This window comes from Polypterus senegalus, chromosome 14 (assembly GCF_016835505.1).
Source record: "Polypterus senegalus isolate Bchr_013 chromosome 14, ASM1683550v1, whole genome shotgun sequence".
Classification (NCBI taxonomy): Eukaryota; Metazoa; Chordata; class Cladistia; order Polypteriformes; family Polypteridae; genus Polypterus; species Polypterus senegalus.
This window is the reverse complement of record NC_053167.1, coordinates 58,249,278-58,273,823: the sequence shown is the minus strand read 5'-3', so window position 1 is coordinate 58,273,823 and position 24,546 is coordinate 58,249,278. Positions and strand designations below refer to the sequence as shown.

Below are 24,546 nucleotides of genomic sequence, written 5' to 3'. Positions count from 1 at the left end.
AAACCCTCAATGTTTCATTTCAGCATTTCCTGATTTCATTAGTTACATCCATTAAATGAAAGCTTTCCTACCCCAATAGCAATGTAAATGTCTCTTTGGACATGCTCTTAATACAAGGATCATAAAAAAGATGAGAAAGCTCGTCAAGAAGGAAATCGTCCATGCTTCTTCGACATCTTGTTTTGTAATTAAACTGACTTCACTGTTTTTTAAAAAAAGCTTTTCATGTTAATATACATAATGCACTTTTATCCAACTAAAATGTATCTCTTCATTTCTGCTGCACAGTATATTAAGCAAGTATGTGACTCTTCTGTAGGTTTTACCTTTTATTTCACAATTACTTTTGTTTCCTATAGCAGAAAGAAAACATTAAAATAATCTAATTATATCCTTTGCTTGGAATGCAAAGTTTAGGAACACCAAGTCTTCTGGTGCTAAAAGGTTAACTCATCCCAATTAAAGGATTAATTGGATCAGCTATTGAAATTCAATCATCCCTGATCAAGACAAGCTCTACTTAATGTTAATCTAATTAAAGTTCACCTTACTAAATTTGTCAGCACACAATTTATAAAATCACATCATAATATGATTAAAAGAAGTTCCTTGAAAACCTCGGAAAAAATGTTAATGCATATCAATCTAGAAAAATGTTAAACATCCATTGTGGAGGCACTTCTCTTCTCGTAAGACTACAAAAGATCCATAATATTCAGATATCTGGGAGAACAGACAATCTTCTCTGGACTGCCTGTTCCACCAAATCCACCCCCAAAATTAAGACTAAGGTTTTAACACAGTCACAAAAGAACCCTGTAAAATCATTTAGGAATCTACAGGTCTCTCTTCTTGGCTAATATTAGTGTTCCATCAATAAGATGCAGGGTATAAATAGGATCCATGACAAAGTAAAGTAGTTGAAATCACAGTTCTCTAATAAAAGTACACACTTTCTCATTTAAAGTTTGTCGTTTGTTTTTTTTAAAGTTCTGGAAGAATTGAAATTTTTGGTTGGTGTGTGCTCCATTATGTCTAGATAAAAGATAATTACTCTCAGTCAGGCATCATAGTGGCAATATCATAGTATTGGGTTGCCTTGTTGAATCAGGACCTACTCAACTTAATACTCATTAATTATCCTCTATATCTGCACATTCTGTGTGAGAGTATCCATCCATCTATCTGTGATGTAAAGCTGAAACTCTGAAGTACCATGTAGCAAGTCAGTCATCTGGATTCAGGAAAAATATGTAAACATCACAAACGTAGTGCCCAGGCCCAGATTTGATGCCAGTCTCTTGGATCTGTGAGGCAGTACAAATGCCTGTGCCACTTTGTAACTGTGCCCCTAACAAACAAATTATAAATACTTTGATCTGATTCTAATGAAATAAGCACAAGACCTTCCTTTGTAGTCTGGAAAAAGGGGCAAGAGCAGCAACAGAGTGTAAACACCCACACTTTGGATACTGTATATATCAATGGACGATACACAATTAAAATGGACACAATTTTGACCATATTATTAAATACTGTATATCCTTATTAATATGAGATCAGATCTCAAATATGATATTTAGATTTCAAAGCATTAGACGTGGCTTATGTAGTTTATTTTTAGCTCTACCATATGAAGTGGCCTAATTCAAGGTTTTGAAATCACCTAAAAATAGAAACGTGATTTCTGAAGTACAATGAATTAGGATATAAACTACTAAGCAGTTGCAAATAAAACCACAGTTTCTGGGGACAAAGAAAAACGATTGCACGATTCATCCTTTTTTAAAGAGGCCTAATTCAGTTATATTTTTCCAGAAGCATTGAAAAAACTACAAAAAGCAACAGTATAAAACATATCCTTTTGTGCTTTATTAAGAGACTTAACCATAGCTTTCTCTGTAAAAGGTATAATATAGAATAAATGTTTGACTGATTGATTGATAAAACAAGCCTTATAGCTCAAGAACAGCAGGGATAACTTAACTTTATTCTAAACTCTCATGTCAAACTCCATTGCTGTGTTTCCTCTCACACTTACTTATGCTTGTTTGAGTTTTTAAATGATCTCTAAGAGCATCCTCCAGTTTAAAGAACCACTGACGACCCCTAATTTATTTACAGTTTAACATATAATGGCCAGATGTGAATATTTCTAGCCATTTTAATGTGTATGGCAGAGTAAGAATGCTGTTAATAAAATAAGTTAGCTGTCCATTTCTATAATGTGTAAATAAGAGTTGAACAATGCATTTCATCTACTCTCATATGAAACAAATTCGTTCACAATTCCTCTGACATTTCCAGAGGTCTTATTGCAGTGCACATAGTGGCAGAGGGCACAGTGTAGGCAACTATGCCAAAAATGTCATTCCAATTCAGAACTGGGAACGTGTTAATCAGGGTCAGTTCTGAGATTTTCTTCCAAAGATGAGAAGCTAAGGCATAGATACCAACCACTGTGTCAGACATGAACTGGAGTAAAATAAGGTAGGAAGGAATTAAATGTAATATAAGCTACAAGTAAAGTGTTACTTTTGCATTTTGTGGTTTACTTTATTATGTTATATGGACTTTGAACGGTTCATTTCTGTATACATAGCAACAGGTTATGTTGTCAAGCTACCTAGTAATAAATGCTTCCCAATATTTAATACCATAAAAAATAAATTCCTTTTTGTTTACAATTTTATTGATTTGATTAAAATTAAATAACATTCCATACACATGACTCAAGTTTTACAAAAAAAAAGGTTTGAGTCCCCACCCCTGAGAAAGAGAGCTAGGCCAGCAGTGTAAAACTTTATGCTAGTAAAAATAAGTGAATAGATACATTGATAAATAAATAAAGATAAATGGAGTAAAAGAGGGGAGAGAACCTGCTTCCTCAATTCAAATGCTTATTCTAAAATGTTATTGATTAGACCCTTCCAGGTTTTGAAAACGTTTTGCACAGATCCTCTAACTGCGAATTAGAATTTTTCTAGTTTTAAAAAACATATATTCCTGATGGCTCACTTGTCAGCAATAACTTAAATAGTGTTGAGTATAGTTAAGAATAAGATGATTTGCCTTACAGACTAATTTTTGTTTGAAGCACAATTAAATTTCCTTGGACTGTGATTTATAAGGACAGTAAATTGAACTGAATTAGAATTGATACTTTTATGAAGTGTTAATAAATGCAAGTTAGGGGGATTTCATTATAAAATTCTGCCCAATTTTAAGATAACATTCTCAGGTCCACTTAATCCAATTTAAAGTTGTGGGAGGCCAGAGTTTGCCCAAACAGCATCCAGTGCAAGGCAGAAATGACTCCTTGACAGGGCGCCAGTCCACCACAGAGCCCACAGACATAATCACCCATTAGGCCAGTCTAGAATCGCGTGTGTGACTAACGTAAAGGAGAAAGACCCATGTACAAATGCAGAGAACATGCAAACAGCACACAAAAACTGAATGTGAGATTTGAACCTTTGATGTATCAGCAGGAATAGGTACAATACTGCTATGGTGTCCTCCATCCAGGTCTTCATAATTTATATTGTTTCCACTTCATGCACTTATTAAAAAAAGGAAGTACAGATGTATTAAACAAATCAAAACAACAACAATAAAAGCCAAAGCCCTCAGCGTCATAATATAACAGACTATGGCGTGGCATAGGACAGTCTGGAGAACTGCAGAATTGCTATGAATGGTTCAAACATAGCATAGAGGCACTTAAGAGCTCCCAGAGTCTGGACAGCATGCTACAGTGAAGAGTGAATACAGAGATAGCAGGGTGACAGTGTGAAATGAAACACAGAGATAGGAAGCCCACAGCAGGCAGACGGGAGCCGGGCTCCCCTTGGAGAAGATTAGTCAGACTCCTGTCCCGGGACCTCCACATTCCCAACATCTCAAAAAAAAAAGCCAGCTTCCCAGTCCTGTATGACTCATGTGAACTGGAACCTTGTTATCATCACCGACTTTTTTTGAAGACGATGGCTAGATATGAAGGTCTGACATTATTTCCAGTCCAAAACATCAAACATTGGAAATAGAGTCATGGAACAGGCAAAAAAATGGAAAGCTTTCCAGATATGCAAATTGTGTTTGTAGATTTCATATTAAAACTAATTTTTTAACTAGTGAATCATGTCACTGAATATTTAACTTCCATCTCTCTTTAGTTTGCCAATGATTAATGTTGGAGTGCAATAACTGAAATCTCCATCCATCCATTTTCTAACCCGCTGAATCCGAATACAGGGTCACGGGGGTCTGCTGGAGCCAATCCCAGCCAACACAGGGCACAAGGCAGGAACCAATCCTGGGCAGGGTGCCAACCCACCGCAGTAACTGAAATCTGCAAATATAAATTTTCATACAGTGTACGGTGTAGAATAGAAGCTAAAATGTGCAATATTAGGCTAAAAGACAAACAATGCTTTTTTTAATCTCAGTTATCATTGATTTATTTTTTGTGATAACAAGCTGGGAGATGAAATAAAGGATATTATGATTTTAAAGGCAAATTATATAATTAATTACTTCCTAGATCCAATCCAGGTCAGTACAAGAGGCAAATGCACATGTTTGCTTAATATATTCCAACTGAGGTTGGAGGGTAGAATGTATCGAACAGAAAACAGTTTGGAGTTGGGAGTCGTGAGGACTAACATGACTGCTATGTAGAAACAAAACTGATTTGATTGGTTGCCGTGGGACTATGATTTGAATATAGGGTTGCCAGAAGAATACCCCAAAAACACAAGGAGAATATTTAAATTTTATAAGCTCAAAAGCTTGGAGTTTAACCCAAGAATTAAGTGCAATGAGGAGACAGGTTCAAATAACATTGACCATGCTAAAATGTATAATAATTAAAAGCTTTTCCAGAAAAGTATGGTATCATAATTATCCCATAGGCAATTTACACATTGTAGATTATGTCTGGGTGAGTAACCATTTTTCCATTTGAGCCTTTAAAAGGAACATTCTAGAAACATGATCTTATTAAAGGAACTGGACTCTTTCATATAATCATTTAGAAAAGAATGAGTGATGATTATTAAGATGTGTGCTTCTTGAACAATCCCTAAACTCTAGAGCCCAATACTGTAACTTCTGTTATAACGGAATTTACAAGGATCATATTAAAAAGACAAGTTTGCCTTCAGAGGATATGGTTTACAACTGAAATCTAAGATAAACGTCTGACAGTTGGTGGCTTCTGTACCCTCCCTATGGACATGAAATTTCTTTTGGTATTCTAGTCTCCACCCAGACATATGGAAGACTATGTACTGGTTACAAAAACGTGCTAACATTTTATAACTGATCTCCATGAAAAAATCGAGTAAGCTAAAGATCAATGTATAGATTAATGAATAATCATTTTTTAGTTCCTTTACAGCATTTAAAAGTAGCTGATCAAATATAGCTTAATCTGCATTCTCTGTTACATGACGTTTGCCCTTCTTATGTAGAATGCTATGCATATATTCATATTAATACAATGTTTCTCACATCGAATGTTTGAACCCAAATGGATTTTTTTTACATGAATTAGATTCAATATTTGGGACTGCTTATTTCAAACAGTTTTATTTGTCTGCAATAAACTAACTTTTTACTAGTTAAAATGTTATGTCTTTGCTATAAATGTATATTATAATCTGAAAGGAACTACTCGATCATATAAAAACTCTGTCTTAATTACAAGATGGTTATATAACTATGAATGATCTCTCTCACAGGCATATCATTATTTGCTCAATGTATTGTATGATGGTCTTCAATAAAAGCAAAAATTAATCATTAATGATGGCTTGATGCAAAAGACTGAAAAATGTAATAAGCTAAGGGATAAATAATCATTTCATGGGACATATTGCTTCTATATCAGGGGTCCCCAGCTTCAGTCACGGAGGGCCGCAGTTCCTGCAGGTTTTCTTTCTAACATTTTCTTAATAAGTGGCCTGTTTTTGCTGCTAATTAACATTTTTTTTTATTAATTTTAATTGAGTTGCTCCTGAAGACTCACACCCCTCAATTGCTTCTTTGTCTTTAATTAGCAATAACAATAATGAGATATAAAATGAGCCAAAATATGACCAGCTAACTGTGCCCATCATACAATATCTGAAAATAAAGAAAGATGAAGGTCTCAGGAATGCTGATCTGCTCAGGTCCACAAAACATTTTAATTGTACTCTTAGAAAAGAGAACATCAATCATTCTGGAAATGTACACCATGGCACAATAAGAGCAGCAACAAGCCATGGAATTAAAGAACATGTTTCATTAAAAACAAGAATCAGAGCCTAATTAAGCAACTGGTTGGAGTGAAATTGGTTGGAGTTTGAGGCCCTGACTTAGTTGGTCTTCTGTTGGTTTACTCACTTCCCACTTAATTTCTGTTTGGGTGCCACTTAAGGAAAGAAATGAAGCAATTCAGAGGATTGATGAAGAAATTGAGGGGAACTAATTTTAATAAACAAGTCAACTAAAATGAAAGGAAAAGGAATTAATTAACAGCAGAAATTGGTCACCTATTAAGAAAAGTGCTAGAATAAAAACCAGCAGCCACTGTGGCCCTCCAGGAGTTGGAGAGCACTGCTGTATATATTTTTAGAATTATCCATCCATTTCTATCTGAGCCTGTTCATTAGATTACAGTGTCATGGTGATCCAGAGCATGTATCAGCTGAGCCAAAGAAAGACATCAGTCCTGGACTGAACACCGTTCTGTTACTCATACTGGGTCAGTTTGCTCTCAGCAATCACCTAAGCTCTTTGAGGTGTGAGAGGAAATGGGGTATCCTGTGAAAACCCAAAAACATTGAGTGTGCATGGAAATGTCAAACATATTGTACAGTGATGGGTGTGTGTCTCAAACTCAAAGCGATTGAGTTGTATGACAGCTCCACTCCACCTTATAGGCTAATAGGCTCAGAACTAACTAAACTACATTACCCTTAAGGATAAGCAAATGATACAATATTGACAGACTCTGATGATATTATTAATATATACTTTATGACAGTACAGTTATAACTGTATTTAAAAAATCAATAGTAAGCTTTTTGTATGTTTTAATAAAAATTAAACCTCCAAAACAAGTTAATTCATTGACTCTAAAACTTTTGTAAGAAAAAAACTTCTATTGAGTATATATAATTATTTTTTAAACTAACAAAAATTATTATTTTGTACTCTTTCGTGGAGTTTAGCATATAGAAATCTCAAAATTCTGGTTAAACTAAATAATTAAAAGAATTCAAAACTGCAGCCATTCTAACAGCTGTCAGTTTTTATCTGTACTCTCTTACTGAGAGGATTATCATTAATATCATTAAAGCACAATAAGTAGCTATTATCTTAAAAAGGCAGAAAATTAATTTCCAGTATTTTTGCAGACTATTTTATGTTACTATTCTTATACAGTTATATTTTTTTCTTTAAATATCTGGCCTTTCCTTTGCACAAGGTAAGAATGAGATAAACATATTTTAGAAAAACGTAAAGTCTACAATAAGTGGGAATGAAAATTACAGTTTGATATAATGCCATCGATTGAAGTATCCTGACAGACGTATACAGGTTAAGTAATTAAAGTTACTATTTGAACGCTAAGTTAAACCCAACCTCAAAATAAATTTTATTTACTACATACAAAATTAAGAAACCACTGGTAAATGAAAGTTGTGTGTGTAAATGTAAAAACAGAATTCGAAGACATTGGCTGACCACTTCTACACAAACCGCATGATCAGAAATGGGAGCCGCGGTTTATGTGTATAGCGTAAAGAAGGAGGCCATTAGACACTGCTGGCTGCCGTTACTGTGTAATTCATCTACGCCAGTTACCGGAGATCTTACTTCCATTAATACCATACAGTGATTAGTGCTTAAAAATGATTTTCTGTTACAAGACTCTAACAAGAATTTTTCATTTTATTTGAGAAAAGTTTTAGGGATAAATGTATATTTTTATTTCTCTTAATACTGTTTATGATTCATTTTCTTCTGTGATTAAACATATGAAATCTGCGATTGACATAAGTGTGCATTATTATTACTTAATCCTAGTCGATTTACAGTATCTAAAATACAACTTTTTCCAGGAAGCACAGGCAGGTGAAGTGACGTGCTCATTGTCACACAATGTGGATACCGGTATTTAAATCCACAACCTCAGGTTTGAGGTCCAAAGACTTAACCTATAAGAAACAGTGGTTGAGTGTATGGAGAGTGAATTCTAATTTTCGAATTCCAATATTACTGTATATATTTTACGTCGTTAAACAGTGATTTCAGACAAAAAGATAAGACGCATTATTTTTAAAAATGAATGGCGATTAAACCTTATTGTCTCTTTTATTTTTCTATTCTTTATTATGTAAAGCACTTTGAGCTACTGTTTGTATGAAAATGTGCTATATAAATAAATGCTGTTGTTGAAATGTTGTTGCTGTAGGAATCAGCCACTACTTAATTTACTTTACTTTTAATTAACACGAAGAAGACTTGCTAACGCCTCTAACTTTTAACAGTTTTCGATTTAAATATTAGTGTTGTACGTATTCATGTAACAAATCCTTATAAGTTATGTTCTGGCTGACTTGTTTTCAGTTCTTCTGTTAACTGTCCCAAAGATGTCAAGTTGGTTGGCTGGCTTTTTCAAAACTAGGACGGCACAAGTGAGAATGGGAGTATTGTGAGTGCATCAGTGATGATGAGGTGCAGTCCCGGCAGAGTTGCGTTGCGCAGTCTCACTCTCATAGATTCGGGCTCCCTCAGATGCTGTAATGGAACGGTCAGCTTCTGAAAATGAATTTGTAACACAACAGTAGTCTTAGCAAGAATCGAATAAGTTTATTATTGTTGTCGATGATGAAAAAGTATAGCTTTGAACACTCTTAAAATGTTTCAGATAAATCTTAACATATACATTATTTAAATAATACCTCAATTTTCGATTGTTCAGATGATGTCGCAGAAAACACACCCACATAATCACGGCCGTTATTGTTTTCAAGAGTTTTAAAGTATAGAGACATTCCTACCATTACGATCACTCAGGTCAATTATTATTAAAATGCCTTAGTTTTAAAGATGTTACATAACCAGAGTTCTTCTAAATATTCGGTTACTACGAATCTCCTTAACCGGGCACACAATAATGCCTAAATAGTTATTCTTCTTGGTATGATATAGGATAATAATCGGGCCAAACAAAGGTGTCAGATGCAGAAGGAAATACACGGTCTAAAGATAACCGTCTGAAAGTTATTACAAAAGCTAATTTTCAACAGATGTGCCTGTTTCATGTTTTGACAGTTCTGTTTTAATGCTCTCGCTTAAGGTGTAAACGTTTATTTTTTATTTGTTATGTTCTCTACACAAAATATGACTTTTGCATTCTTAGTGCCAATTAAACAAAGAATCAATAAACTACAACGTATATGCATGCAACATTGATGATCGAAAACATTCGCAACATGTTTGCTATTTAAAAATATGCAGCTCCTGCAATTATATAAGCTTTATTAAAATCAACTTTAAACAATCGTGGGAAATGCGCTAAGGCTGTGTCCACGGGACACGGTTAGCATCACCCAATCGGCCCCTGCCCACTCCCTGTCCTATCCAAGTCCTTCTTTGCAGTTGCACGCAGTTATTGGCATAAAACCGAATGACATGCAGCCCTTAATAAAAAATCTCCTTATTTGACAATTAAACATTGACACGCACAAGACACTTGAATTTCCCCAGCACAGCGTTATGTTGCATTAAGGTTAAAATAATTTCAGGGGCGTCTTTCTGTACATTATGCATAGTTTAGATTTCTGTCTGTAAGGAAAACAAATTACAGGCTTTATTCTTTTCAAAAAAAGTAGAAAAATTAGAGGGTGTTTCTGCTTAAGCGCTACATTAATGATTATTGATTCCAATATATTAAAGCAGCATGTACTTTTTTCATTTAGAGGCGTTGTTTTTTTCTTTTTAAAGTAAAAGTCAATTATGACAATTACCATTGTTCAAGAAGAAACGAATACAGATTTAATTGATAATCGGACATATATATGTATTAAAAACGTAAACAAATATGTCCGTTCACTCTAGGCAATAGTAGGTCATAAATCCACACACGCACACACACTTTTTTGTAGTAATTGATCTTGACCCTAAACTGTCCGTGATCAAACTAACACTTTTTAAAATGGTATGGGGACAACACAATGTGTTAAATCATGTCCTTATGCCAGGTAAATTAAAGTTAATTTACTTCCGTAAATTGTAATTATCGGTCTTCTATTCTGTTGTCTGTTTCTGTAATATAAAAATACCTGCATAAACCTACTTGAACCAAAGGTTTCATAAAGTTTTCCACCATATAAAAACTGAGCATTTGTGTGAAATATGAACAATTTGCATATATTAGTACAAGAATGTAAAGCAAATTCTTCTAGTTTCAGTTGGCCCCCAATTACTCGGAATATTTGTCAATATTGATTTCTGTCTACCATTAATCTTACCACAATTGATCTTTCTGTCTTGATCTTTTTCTGCTGATAATATTGCAGGGATAACATCTACTCTGTAGGCAATAATCTCATTATATTAAAAACAGATTCCCGTATTTTGTCTAAAATTTCCAACATTTGCCCAGTGGTGAAATTCCTCACCGTTTTCAAAATAAACAAGGCTCTTTATAAAACAATCGGTCACATATATGATGCCTAATAAACTGTTAAGAGGGAGATATGAATAACTAAGGAAATAAACCGTGACATTGTAATCTGTTTTAGTCAGGTACTGTTATTGAGATTTGCTTTGATTGGAACACTTGTGCTTTACAGTCGCTATATGTACATACTGAACATATTAATATTACTTTAATGTATCCATTAGTCATTTAAATAATGTATTGTTAACCTGGAGATGCACTTTAAAGTCAAAGAAGACTTATCTCCTGAAATTTATTAAAAAGGGCAGCAGATTTAACCCATTAGTATAATGCATTAAACTAAAAGATAAACATCATTATGCAAGTTTTCTTATAAAGATTTTCATAATATGTCAGAAGTAAAATTTAATTCATTTTCATTATTCATTATGTTGACAAAACAATAAAGTGTATGCCTATTACGAACCAATTATATAAACATTCGCTTAATTCATGTAGCCGTTTATTTTATAAATTTCTTAAATCATAAGCTCAACACAGTCCCCGAGATCCTGAACAATACATAGCTGCACGGGTAGTGGGGGGACTGGGTGTAAGAATGGACAGGTGGCTAGATGTATAGATGAACTAGAAATGAATCAATATCACAAAATAAGTAACAGTTTATTTCAGGTCTGTTTTAGTAGCACTTAAATATTTTAGTAGCTTTTGTTTAGCGATTTCACATTTAAAATGATGAAGTGTTTCTTGCCATGCTAGGTTATCAAAGATCAGCTATTACTCAGTTTTGGGGGAACTGCAGGCTTCCTCCTTTTGATTTTTTTGAAACTCGGTTTGAATCCTGTATTTTCTAGAAAGCCTTCTTTACCATGGCAATCCACTGCTTAACCGTTTACGTGTCTACAAAGACAGCGTACAAAAAACTTCCTTGTCTTTCTGTAAAATATATAAGCGATACATTGTACCTTTTATAATCAACTCTTATATTTTGCTTTCACTGTTAAGATGATACTAAAAATGTCTTGACCAATAAAATCGACAACTTCATGCTTCTTTACAAAGCACCTACAAGATCACAGAATACCATCTGTTACCGAAACCTTTACAGAAAATGTATTACAGAATTTTTTTGAACTGAAGAAAGAACATTATAGTATGCTTATTTTGACATAATGTGACCCTTTCTGCTAGTCTTTGCGTTACTCTAACGATATTGAAAATAAACCTTTTCATTATGTAAATACACGAAATCGTTTCTTATAGTGATTTAGAACGAGAGGGTATATTATAGAAACTTAAGCTTCGCAAATCGCCGCCGCGGCGAAATCGTTGTGTATTCGCATATAACTGTTTTGCTGTGTTTCCTCTTTAAAACCAAGCACATTTTCATGGGGAATTAGCGAGGCTAATATACGAGCTAATATACCCATAAAACATACAAATTTTAATTAGATCATAAGCGCGTCATCTCCATTCGCTAAACGATAAACGTACACAGTAGTACAGTGCTTTCCTTTAGAACTACAATAAAACAAAGGTAATTGTTCAGAAATATTAAAAACCTGGCAATGATTGATGGTGAACAATGCCAATCGATCCCGAGCAGCGTCGGCCTCAGGTAGACACCCATTTCCCGACGCCTAGGATCTCTACCTATAGGACGTGTCACGTGGTACAGGCGGTACAAATAACTTGCTGTGAAGTAGCCGAGGCCGAGCCAGGAGAACCCACTTCTAATGGGAGATTATCGCAGACTGCGGCAGTTAACGCTGCTACAAGGACTTTACTATTTTTGAAGACTGTTACAGTCAGCCAAATCGTATTACGGATATCTTACGTGTACTTGTTTGCTGCTGGGTCGCACTGCGCTATCTGAATTGAGTTTCAAGAAGGTCTTCGCTTTTTGCATCACATTCGACGTGTCCTGTAAGTAGCTGCCTGATGTATCTTATGAAATGACTTATCTTCCGACTGCTCTTATCTATTTAGATAATGCTCTGAGGGGTTTTGGATGAAATTTCTATTAGTTTTGTGCATGCAGTTATCAATATTGCAATGTTCTTTGTATGATCTGCGATTAAACTGTCTCTGATATGATATAGTTTTATCTGGTACTGACGAGGATGCAGTAAGAGTTTAATACCTCGTAGCTGAAAGTGGAGCGGTGCGATATCAATATTTTAAATGTGTATAAAAAGTGAAAAAGTAAGGCATTGGTATTTTTTTCAGTATTGTGTGCGCTATGCAAAGTGTGAATTTAATACTGAAAAACATTTTTACACAATTAAGGCATAGAGAGTCATACTGCTTATATTCGACTGTATATGTTAAATTTTATAGATACTTTTGACAAATATAAGAGGACTGCTTCATAAATAAGATGATGCATTTAGTGTGTTTTCCCCCCTCTGGTTAAACGGCATTCATGAAACAGAAACCTGCATGCTGAACACTTTCTTCAAAGTTCTACTAGTTAAGGATGAACACGACAAATTGAAAAACTATATATTTTATGTAAATGTTAAAAAATATTATGAATATTCAAAAAAACAATTTTATTTTGTATGTGCTTGCCTTTACAGGTTGTATCGAGCTTAGACGCACAAGACGTCTTGTTTATTCAACACCGAGTTTCAAGGAGTTACATCTCAGTTGACAGACCCGAAAACGCTGGGAATACTTATTGCCAAAGGAATACACCGTTCGAATCAACAGGGAAAAGTGATCACTGTCTCCGGGATGTATCAAAGTTTGGCTTTGGCATCAAACCACGGTCAATCCGCTTATCCACATGATACGGGGAGCTATATTCACTCAACGGGCAATTCTCCTGTGTATGTCCCGACCACTCGGGTCCCTTCAATGCTTCAGACACTGCCCTACCTACAGAGCTGCGACACTGCTCATCAGACGCACTCTTTAACTAACCACCACGGCTGGCCGCAGGCTGGAGCCGACAACTCTGCGTTTAACCCAGGCAGCCCTCATCCTTCCTCCGGGTTTTCTTACTCACACAGCCCTCCAGTCAGCGGAAACGTAACCAGAGAAGGATCGTACCAGAACCCCTTGGTGATCAGCAATGGGAGCCGTGTGGAGCAATACAGCAATGCCTTAGTCCGTTCTGTCAGCGGGTCTTATTCTAGCCCCTATCACACCTACGTGACACCTGATGTGGCCTCATCGTGGGCTGCTGGACATTTTGAAAGTAGCATGATCCATAACCTTCAAAGCAGACAGGCAGGACTGGCCGGAAGGCGACCCAGCCTAGGTATGAATAAGTAACAATGCTTTATTTGTTTAATTTAACTCTATACATTGAATAAAATTATCTATCTATCTATCTATCTATCTATCTATCTATCTATCTATCTATCTATCTATCTATCTATCTATCTATCTATCTATGATATGTAAAAAGGGACAGCAACTTTTTCAACAAAACAAATAAGCAGGGACTTCTAGTATGACTATAGTTGATGCAAAGCTCTTTTATCGTTTAGGAAATTCACCTTTTAGTTAAAACTATTTTTAAAACAAACACACAAAAGAGAACTTCAATAGTCTTTTTAGAAGGATATGTGGTTCAAAGCGGTCTTTTTTTCAATTGTAAATAAAAATGTCAAGGGTTGATTAGAATACAATGCTTGTTACTTTGATGCGTTTGTAGAAGTTAAAAGGAGTCGCATCTGTGTTTTCATACACCCCACCATTACGATCGCGCTCTCGGTACCAGTCTCCATCATTAATATATACTTTTTGGCAAACAAAACTGACATCCATTACAGTATGTGTGCCTTGTGACCAACTATAGGAGAGTTTGTGTGGACAGTAACCGCTCTAAAACAGCAAACTCAGAAGACTGGAGAATATTACAAATTGTGTTGATTTATATGACTGTAAATAAGTATTTACAGTATGAGCACTGTAACCAGAATATTTGCGTTATTAACTTTACGGGAAGTTCCGCAAGCTTTTAGCCTTTGAAATATCTGGGATATTTTGAAGCTTGTGACCCTTTTGATGTCTACAGATGTAAATGAATGTATATCAGAAAAAGTAAATTATATTATATTTGTTTGACTTAACTTTCCCAAACATCTTACGGTATGTTTTTCAGAGCCGGAGCACAGTCGAGTATTCACCCGTCACTCATGTTAATAACTTGGTATTACAATGCAGCAGTGACACATTAACTGGTTTACAGGCTATTTTTAGTTTTATTTTATTTATTTATTTACATTTTCTTATTGGCAAAAGAAAAGCAGAAGGGAAAACAGTATAATTTTGTTGTTTTAAACATTAGCTGTTATCAGGTTTACTGCAGTGAATCAAACGAGCTTATCTTTATAGTAAGAGGAATGTAAACAGTATAGACGCGCAAAGCTATGTTTTGGGAGACATTTTTGGTTTTGTATCCTGCTTTTCATTATTGTGTGATTAAAGTATAATTTTTTTCTGTGGTGCTATTTAAGATATAATGTGTAACACGAACAATGCAGTACAAAACGGGGTGCTCGTTTTGATTTTGTATGCTGATAAACATAGCTAGATAGAAAGGCATATATTCAGAACCAATACGGACTTTTAGAATATAGGGCTAATAATTTTGCTATTTGGTGTAAACATACGAGATCATTTTATCACAAAAACAGTGGTGTAGTTGTTGTAATAATAATAATAATAATAATAATAATAATAATATGCACGGTTGTACATCATTATGTACAGTATAAAGGTACACTTTTTAAAAATGTTGAATTCATTTGTGGAACTTACACTTCAAACTTATATGCAAAATGTTTAGAAAACTGATGCCAGTTAATTAAGCATTTTAAAAATATTATTTTAAGGCAACATTTCAAAGGAACTAACTTCAAACTTTTAATAGCCATGCGCTTAAGAGGATCATCATTGCTAAAACCAAAATGTAAAAAGTACAGACACCCTGACCCAAGGGATTTCCTTTATGGGTGTCTGTAGTTTGTCATTTAGGCACAGTCCGAGGTGTGATTGATATTAGAAACGCTGGATCAGAAAGGCGTTTAAATCACCATTAGACATTCCGTCTCTCCCAATACCCGCCTACGTGTCGCCGCCGACATACAAACCACAGGACCGAGAAAAATCGCACATGCCGTTCTTCGCCTCGGTAAAGGACTCTCCAATCCACATTTTCCAGCAAAAATCCAATATTTATGTTTTAATCACTTCTTATGCAGTATATGGCATACATACTGCATTCAATAATGCAGACTTTTAGATTAATACAGCGATCAAATACGATGAACGTTTTGGAAGCTAAAATAATCTTTCTGTACATTATTGTTCTCTTGACTTCAGTATACACGTGCCAAATATAAATTAAAGACTCATTGCAAATTCTTAAATTACTAATCGCTGCAAACAACAGCTTTACTGTTTATGACACACGCGTGTAATACTATTGTTAATATGATACAACATTTAAGTGGTAGGGAATATGTTAGCTCAGAAGCGTAGAACTGATTTGGTGGATTTGTGTTATTAATAAAAGTTTACATAAGATTCCAACTTACCTGAAGAAGGGGCCTGAGTTGCCTCGAAAGCTTGCATATTGTAATCTTTTTAGTTAGCCAATAAAAGGTGTCATTTTGCTTGGCTTTTCTCTAATAAAAGTGATTAAATGTTTTATTGGTATTAAAGACAGTGCAATGTTAAAGAAAACCATTATCCAATTATGACTGGTATTGTATACAATATTGTAAAAATATAACGGTTGCATTTCAAACTTAGTTTAATATAATACAAATTTACAAATCAAACGCTGTCGCCTATAAAAATATATATATCGGTAGCAGTTTTGTGTAAAGGCAGAGATTCAGACGTAGTTCCTTTTACAAGAGTAAATGAGTGAACCTATTTACGGAAACTGCATTTATATATTATGTGCAAGTAAGAAAAAAATCTTTTGTTTGTTTCAAATTTCATAAACATTTAATAAAATCCATATGTGACAGCTAACGATTAAATTACTAATTATTTTTTAATCTTTTAGAACTACTTGAAGAGTTTCCCGGAGAAGGCCGAGAATGCGTGAATTGCGGCTCCATCTCTACACCGCTCTGGAGGCGTGATGGTACAGGTCATTACCTCTGTAACGCCTGTGGTCTGTACCACAAAATGAACGGGATCAACAGACCACTAATTAAACCACAGAAAAGACTGGTAAGGCGAATAGTCACCCTTCAGATTTTTGGATAGCTATTTATATTTTAGCATGTTGAAGCATGGAGTTATTATGCTGATTGTGTTAATTAAACAAAGAAAATCAAAAAGCCATGCGTGCCCTACGGAAGTTTAATTTGATCTTCGACAGAGACCTCTAAAAACATTTTGTGATCCTTTTTGAGTCTACTAATGGCGGTAAATCATAGCGAAGGTTCATTCAGAACTTGCTAGGAGACAATAAATAAAGTGCGTTTAACATTGTAGCAATTAATCCTCATGCAGGTTTAGAAGCAACATAAAGTAAAATAAAACAATGTTTGTACAACTGCTACTTTTAAAACTACTGCTATTAAAATCAGAGAGGAGAGGCAGAACATTTTGCACCTACTGTGGAGGTAAGAGAGGGGGTGGTTAATTATTGGACCTATGATTTACACTAACTTGTTGACTGAGGCCACAAAAATGTCGCCATAAAGAAGTTGTGTAAACCTGGGCATATCTTGTGAGCGACATTGTTCTCTCTGAAATAAAACGGAAAATCAATGCTCAATACAAAGTTCAACAGCTTCCTTTAAGAGGTCAGGTCTGTATTTAGCCATAATATGAAACATCGTTTCTAAGAGATGCAGTATTTAACAGCTGAAATTTAAAAAAGGGTACAACTTTAATTTATTGATCCATATTTTTTCAGTACAACTTAAAATGCATTGAATTGCTTTTCAGGAAGAAAATATTAACGTGAATCGCACAGTAATATTAAAGAAACACAATTTTCTGATTTTTCTGCACGTTTTAAATTGTTTTTATGCGGTGTAGTAGGGCTTTGGACTTCAAACCCTGTGGTTGTGGGTGCAAATCTCGTAACTGGCACTGCAATTGTGACAATCAGCAAGTCACTTCAACTTCCTATTCTTTAATTAAAAAGGAGATATGATCAATTGCAACATAAATTGGCTTTGGATAGGGGTGTCAGCCAAAAAATTAATAGCACCATTTATTAAAAAAGAAGGAGAAATTGATTTAGAAGTTGAAACGCGGTTAGAAAACTCTCACCTAAAGTTAACATCCAGAAAACTCGGCTTTGGAGAAACACGCATGTTTACGGTTTTCACTTTTGCATTATCTTCTACACTCTTAAAAATAATGGGTCTTTAATGGCACTTTAGAGCTCTTTACTGGGTTGTATGGTTTATTGTTGAACAAATAATAAATTAACAAATAAATAAATAAATAATTGACACAGCATCATTTCACTCTGGAAAGGTTTGTTTTTTTTTTTTTTTTGTATATTAAATTAGTTCTTTTTGCTTTGAAAAACTATGGAAAAAACGTAAATATTTCAAGTGTGATATCCTAGCAGGAGACTAACGGATTAAGAAAACCTGAATTTAGCCTGTGTTGTTGTATGCAATAGTCCTTTTAAAATGTCCCATTGGTATTTCCCAAATCCGTTACCATATATTCCATGGTTATTTACTGCATGGAGCCTGCTAATATATAAAAGTTCTTTCGGAAGCTTTAATGTGAATGGGTCTTTTGGCAATCAAAAATGATTCCCCTAAGGCATCGCTCTGAAGAGCCACTCAGGCACCTTTATTTTTAAGAGTGTACCGCCTTTTCCGAATCGACTCTCTCAGAAGTCACATAATAATATTACAGTAGGGAATAAATAAAATAAGGAATGTTTTTACAACATTAGCATAGTATTTCTAGGAATTATTTTATCGTACAGTTTAAGTACGAAAAGAGGAAACTTAAAACTCAAAAGACATTTTCTAATTTGAACATGCGCTTGACTAATTGGGTCAATGTTTTTCACCTTAATGGATCAACTACCTACACATTGTTTGTTGTTTATATTATTGATATTGGTTCTCAGTTTTGGGATTCAAATTACTCAATGAACAGTAACGATTAAAATATGCATCTTGATTGATGAAGCTGATCAAACATGGCTAGCGATTTCTAGACCCTGACATTTTTTCTTGCCATTCATATTTCAGCAGACCTCCTCGAGACGCGCCGGTCTGTGCTGTACGAACTGTCACACCACCACCACCACGCTATGGAGACGAAATGCAGAAGGGGAGCCAGTGTGCAACGCCTGTGGACTCTACATGAAACTTCATGGGGTAATGGTTCTTCTTTGAGCGTCTTGACAAGTTAATTTAATTAAATAAAATATTTCGATAGCAAAGGCACGCGCCACTAACTGAGAGTATGAAATACTCTGAAAAAGAAGTGGAGGCTTAGTGAAAACGTGAAAAAATAAAAAATACGGTAAAGAAGTGAATATGTGACAACTCGCAATCAAACGACACGATACAGAGCAGGTTTTTCATTATACCCGTATTTTTCATGTCAGCGTTTCCAAAGGTTTATGTGTTATTTACGAGGTAAAAAAAAAGAAAAAAAAAACTGTATTTAAAATAATACTTTAAAACTTAATTCATCGATTCATTCAAATCATCAATATGATTGTTTTATTAATTTTGCAGTAAAACTCTTAGGATTATTACTGTAAAACGGTAGATTGTATACAAGCTTATATTGTATATTGCTATGTTATTTTTAAAGAAGGACCTTCCCTTCTGACGAGCTGCGTTAAAATGGTAAAACCTGAGTCACCTTCGTGCAGGGAGAACCGTGGATCTGTGGACTTCATTTCACTAATTGCGACAGCTCACTTACTGCGAATGTGTCACATACACTTTGAACAACACAGTCAATATAATTTAGGCACAGGAACATTTTACAGTACTGTGTGTTTTGCTAAACACTAAATACGTGTCAAGTATTAATGGATGTGCAGAGGAATATCCAGTGTAATACACAAAAGCAAAATGTTTTTCCTTTAAACGTTATGTTAACTTTTAGACGAGACACACTTTTTCCAAACTAATGTTAAATATTTAGTATTTATGATATTCAAGGAACAAACTTAATATAAAATATATATTTAAGTCTACACCCTGTTGTTAACATTGACTAAACAGTCAAACAAATGCATACACGTTTACCTAAAAACGTATTAATATTTAATATTAATGCAATTATTATTTAATTTATTGTGATACCATCTAATCCAGACTCAGCCTTTGAGTACATTGTAGTTTTAAGGAATAATTCAAAAATGGATAAGGTTATTTCTGTGATAGAATTCATGATTAAAACTGTAGAAGGGAAGTAAAGTGCTTAGTGCTGCAGCCTTATATCTTCAGGATACTAGGTTTACATCATGTTTTTGTCAATTTCTATGTGGGTATTGCACATTTATACTGTACATGTCATGCAAAATAGTTTAATTGGCTATACTTTAAAGTGATCAAAAAACTACCTGTGTTTGTGAGTTTGTGTTACATATGATAGCCTGCCACCTCATCTAGAGTTGGCCTGGAATCCAAAGTTGCCAGGATAATTTTTGATTTCCTGAAATTCAAAATCAGATCAGGCAGATTCAGGAAATGAACAGAATGATAAAACTTTATAGTATATTATACAGCTGTTAGTGTATTTTAAATTAATGAGGGGTTTGTCAAATTGAAAAGACAATTTCCGCTTGGATTAATAAAGTATATCGAACCAAATCAGACTAAGTTAAAAACAAGTTTTTGCGATAATCATAATTCTTCAGTTATTATAATTATTAAGCACATAAAGAAATGGTTCTAAAGTATTTCTTCATTAATTTTTAGGTGCCAAGACCTTTGGCCATGAAAAAAGAAAGCATCCAAACACGAAAACGAAAACCAAAAAATATGAACAAATCTAAGGGCTCAACAGGTGAGGCCATTTGTATTTCTAACAAAGTCCTGAATTTTAAATAATAATAATAATAATAATAATAATAATAATAATAATGCTCTGATTATTTATTTACTTCTTTTTGTTTCAGGTTCTTCCACTACTGGTACAAGTTCACCCCTACCAATGAATAATTCAGAAAAAGCTTCCACTATTAAAAGTGAGCCCAGTATAGCCTCTTCACCATTTCCAGGTCAGACTGTAGTTTCAGTGACACAGGTAAGCTTTTACTTTGGCTAATAGGTGTTTCTATTAAGCTGTAGCTCTACTGACATTGTACTGGGAATTCATCCCCCCTAACCACATAACAATATGAGTTTGATTATATTAATATAATAATATATAATTGATGGTTTACTTCTCTCCACTGACTCACTGTAGGCCTCCAAGCTAGTTATATGTCAGCTGTGAAAATATTTGTGAACAGATATGTATGTGCTTTATGATGGCAGTACATATAAAAGAGAGCAATATAAAATAAAATTTGCTGCAAACAGGCTTAGCATTGAGACAACATGGATGGACCAGAGGAAAATATATATTTAAAAAATTCAGGCGTTCAAACATCCTTCTTTCCATTGATCACGTTTCAATACTGCTTATCCTGTTCAGAATTATAAGGAGCTGGCACCTATTACTGCATTATTGAGTAAACGTACATGGGCTGGGTTGCAGTCCATCAAAAGGCATACACAATCACTAGGCCAATTTACAATTGCACATTAAGCTGACATATACAGTACATCATTGGGATACGTAAAAAAACTGAAGTACTTGAATTAAAAAAAAAATCACATATGGTTAAAATGTGCAACTCCACACAGGCAGCTCCCAGGTCTGTAGTGCAAATTCAGGACACTGTAACTGTGAGACAGCAGTTCTAACCACTTTGATGATTTGGTGTTTAATCTAGTAATGCTTATCACTATACTACTACTCAGGGCTGCTGCTGGCCAAATGGGTGCCCTAAGCAGAAATTTATTTTTGTGCCCCCTCCCCCAAATATTACGGAAGTAAAAATAAAATAATAAAAAAACACCTATTGTAGGGGCCAAAATAGAACTTTATTCAAATAAAAGTAAATACATGAGGGCGCGCGCGTCATCACGTGTGCTTAGCCTACTTTGCATTCACCATAAAATGCAATAAATATGTTTATATTTTTGTTTATTTGTATATGTATATTATTAATATTAATTTATTAAAATAATATATAAAAAAGATTTTTTTGAGCAGCTGGGATGGTGCCCCCCTGGGAGTTGGTGCCCTACGCAGACTGTGTACTCTGCGTATAGGGAGCGGTGGTACTGCTACTACTACTATTACTACTACTACAATTACTGCTACTACTACTATCCATCCATCCATCCATTATCCATCCCGCTATATCCTAACTACAGGGTCACACTGGTCTGCTGGAGCCAATCCCAGCCAACACAGGGCGCAAGGCCGGAAACAAATCCTACTACTACTAATAATAATAACATTAGTAACAATAATAATAATAATATCAATTATTAGATACCTTGTAGAGCAGTGTGAACTGTTACCTTGGAGTGCATGGTAATTTTCTCTAAATACTCAGGTATGTTTCTTCCAAAAATTCCGTTTTCCTGCCATAAATAAAGACTAGCTATACCTATCAAATGTTATCTTTAAACTCAATTTGTGTGTGCTTTACCATGGATATGGCATAGTATCTAGAGGTAAACCCTGCTTTGAGGACACTTCTGCAAGCATAGGAAATGGAATTTCAGTTCAAAACCAGGTATAGACAGAGATGAAGGATGGAAAGAACATTTCTAATTTTAGATACAGAGGCCAAAATGTATAACTGAAAAAAAATATTAAACACATATTATACTGTACAATATGTTTTCCCTGAAGTTGTAAAAGTGTGACTCTCAAGACTCTTAAGCTTAAAGGTGGCAGTAATTTCCCTGTAGATGATAAATATTCTAAAAGATGCTAGATAGCTACTAGATAAAATGTTGGCATTTTATGAGCATACAGAAAATTAATATATAAACAGTATGCAATGTCAATTGAAATAAATATTTCATTATTAAAGATAATTAATTGAATGTTGCTTGTTTCTAATATGTCTACTATGTTTACATATAGTGATTTGTTGACCTGTACTTCTAATGAGTGGCTTGCTGAAAGGTGTATGTCCAAAATAAAGAAACCTTTCACCATTAATGTGTAATGTCTCGATCTGTAATAATCCAGTGCTGTTTTTTATCATGGAACTAACATTTTCTGTGACATTCAAAAAGAAAGAATGAAAAAAAAAACAGCAGGTTATGCAGAAAGTTAGATGAATTTGGCCAGGGTGAACAAGAGTGTGGGGACTGCTCTAGAATGGAATGACATCTTGGGATAGTTTCAACCCTAACTCTGTTCTCAGTGCAAATGTTTCTTTGCGATTTGTGCTGCTTAGAACACCGATTCTTTCCTAGTGCATGCATTGCCTAATACTATTTGTGCCATATTTTTATTTACTTACACTGACTGCTAACAAAATTATATTGTGTGGATTACATTTATTGAAAAGCAATACAAAACGTAATTGAGTAATTCAAAAGAATAGCAATTATTACGTGTTTAATTTATTCTCCGTCATTCAGTTCTTGCTAATGTTATGCACTGTCTGTAAAGATCATTTTTATTTTGCTTTATTTTTTCAGGGATCATCTCATGTAGATGAACTCGGTGGTCATTCTGAGCTCAAATTTGAGGACTACCATTTCACAGCTGCCTCCCTTGCCCAGCAGACTGGCTTATCAGGCTCTATGAGACAGGACTCATGGTGTGCGATGGCATTAGCATAAGAACTTGTGTCTGCAAGGGCAGAAAAATGGCTTCCAGCCTGCTGTTGTGCTGGTCTCCAAAAAATAACTACCTATGGACTTCTAAGATGAAGCAGCTGATGTAAATGAATTGTTCAGTTTCTAAATTTGATTGTACCAGATCACGTGTGACGAAATATAACACTAATTTAATTTTTTTTTCAATTAAAACATTTGCATTATGTGGTACCTTAGTGTCTTCATAAATCTTAATTTAGTAAAAGTATGGGAACACATACACACACATTTATATTAGGCCAATATATGAGTGTGCGTGTATGTGTGTGTGTGTGTATTTGGAAAAAAAATATCTCCCATTGATTTTTTTTTTCTTTTTTTGTCTTAAAGTGCAATTAAGGTCGCTTTTAAAAATGACTTAAAAAAATGGAAGCTTCTGATAAATTTGTGGATATGTAAAAACAGACTTATCTGCTGTATTTTATTAAAAATATAATGTTATTTTATTGTCCTTTGAATATTTTGAATTGAAATTGTTTTCCTTTTAAGTAATTTTGACAATCCATTTAAAAATGAAATACATATTCATAAAAGTGGCTGAAGAAACACGGACATTTCATCACAAATATTGATCAACAATTTTAACTGTCAATAAAAATATTTCTAATAATGACTCATATTTCTTCTCCCTGGATTAGTTTCATTAAATGTTTTGCTGTATATTGTCACTGGAGTTGGTGGTCATTGCAGAACCATCATTTTTTATTCCTTATTCAAATTCTGATTGTTTAAATTTGCATTTAGTATGATGAAAGATACTTACTATATCAAAGTTATCATAATATTTTAATGTTAGAGTTAAAAGAAGCTGCTTTATAAAAGCATCAACAGAGCTGAAATTGCAAATATTTGTCATATACAAAAACATTTATAAAAACAGACATCATATTTTTAGCAATATTGCTTATGTTTTTAACTATTAAAAACAAAGAAGCTTTTGGTAACACCTTCACTCTGAAAAAATAATGATTTTTTAATGGCATT

At 34.3% G+C, this 24,546-nt stretch overlaps 1 protein-coding gene and 1 long non-coding RNA gene across 4 annotated transcripts in view; one reads left to right on the top strand and one right to left on the bottom strand.

Annotated features, from left to right (window-relative positions):
* The window catches only part of LOC120514497, a 64,033-nt gene extending 51,707 nt beyond the window's left edge, over window positions 1-12,326 (bottom strand). For both annotated transcript variants that reach the window (XR_005630473.1, XR_005630474.1), the window contains exon 1: window positions 12,244-12,326. This is a non-coding gene — a long non-coding RNA (uncharacterized LOC120514497). The remainder of the gene's footprint in view (window positions 1-12,243) is intronic.
* Window positions 12,327-12,415: 89 nt separating this feature from the next.
* gata5 (GATA binding protein 5) lies at window positions 12,416-24,181 on the top strand. 2 transcript variants are annotated; one of them, XM_039734899.1, is made up of 7 exons: window positions 12,416-12,607; window positions 13,264-13,949; window positions 16,716-16,885; window positions 18,892-19,020; window positions 20,584-20,671; window positions 20,784-20,911; window positions 23,383-24,181. In XM_039734899.1, exons 2-7 carry the CDS (start codon window positions 13,421-13,423, stop codon window positions 23,524-23,526), a joined length of 1,188 nt encoding a protein of 395 aa, XP_039590833.1. In that variant the 5' UTR covers window positions 12,416-12,607; window positions 13,264-13,420; the 3' UTR covers window positions 23,527-24,181. The 2 variants fall into 2 exon arrangements, with proteins under 2 accessions (XP_039590833.1, XP_039590834.1); XM_039734900.1 differs by lacking the exon at window positions 12,416-12,607 and adding an exon at window positions 12,790-12,886.
* The last annotated feature ends 365 nt before the right edge of the window (window positions 24,182-24,546 follow it).

Bases quoted from the DNA above. Each gene is read 5' to 3' on its own strand.
- gata5 (XM_039734899.1), top strand. From the start codon at position 13,421: ATGTATCAAAGTTTGGCTTTGGCATCAAACCACGGTCAATCCGCTTAT. The intron at 13,950-16,715 runs GTATGAATAAGT...TTAATCTTTTAG, and splicing joins CGGAAGGCGACCCAGCCTAG to AACTACTTGAAGAGTTTCCC. The intron at 20,912-23,382 runs GTAAGCTTTTAC...TTATTTTTTCAG, and splicing joins CTGTAGTTTCAGTGACACAG to GGATCATCTCATGTAGATGA.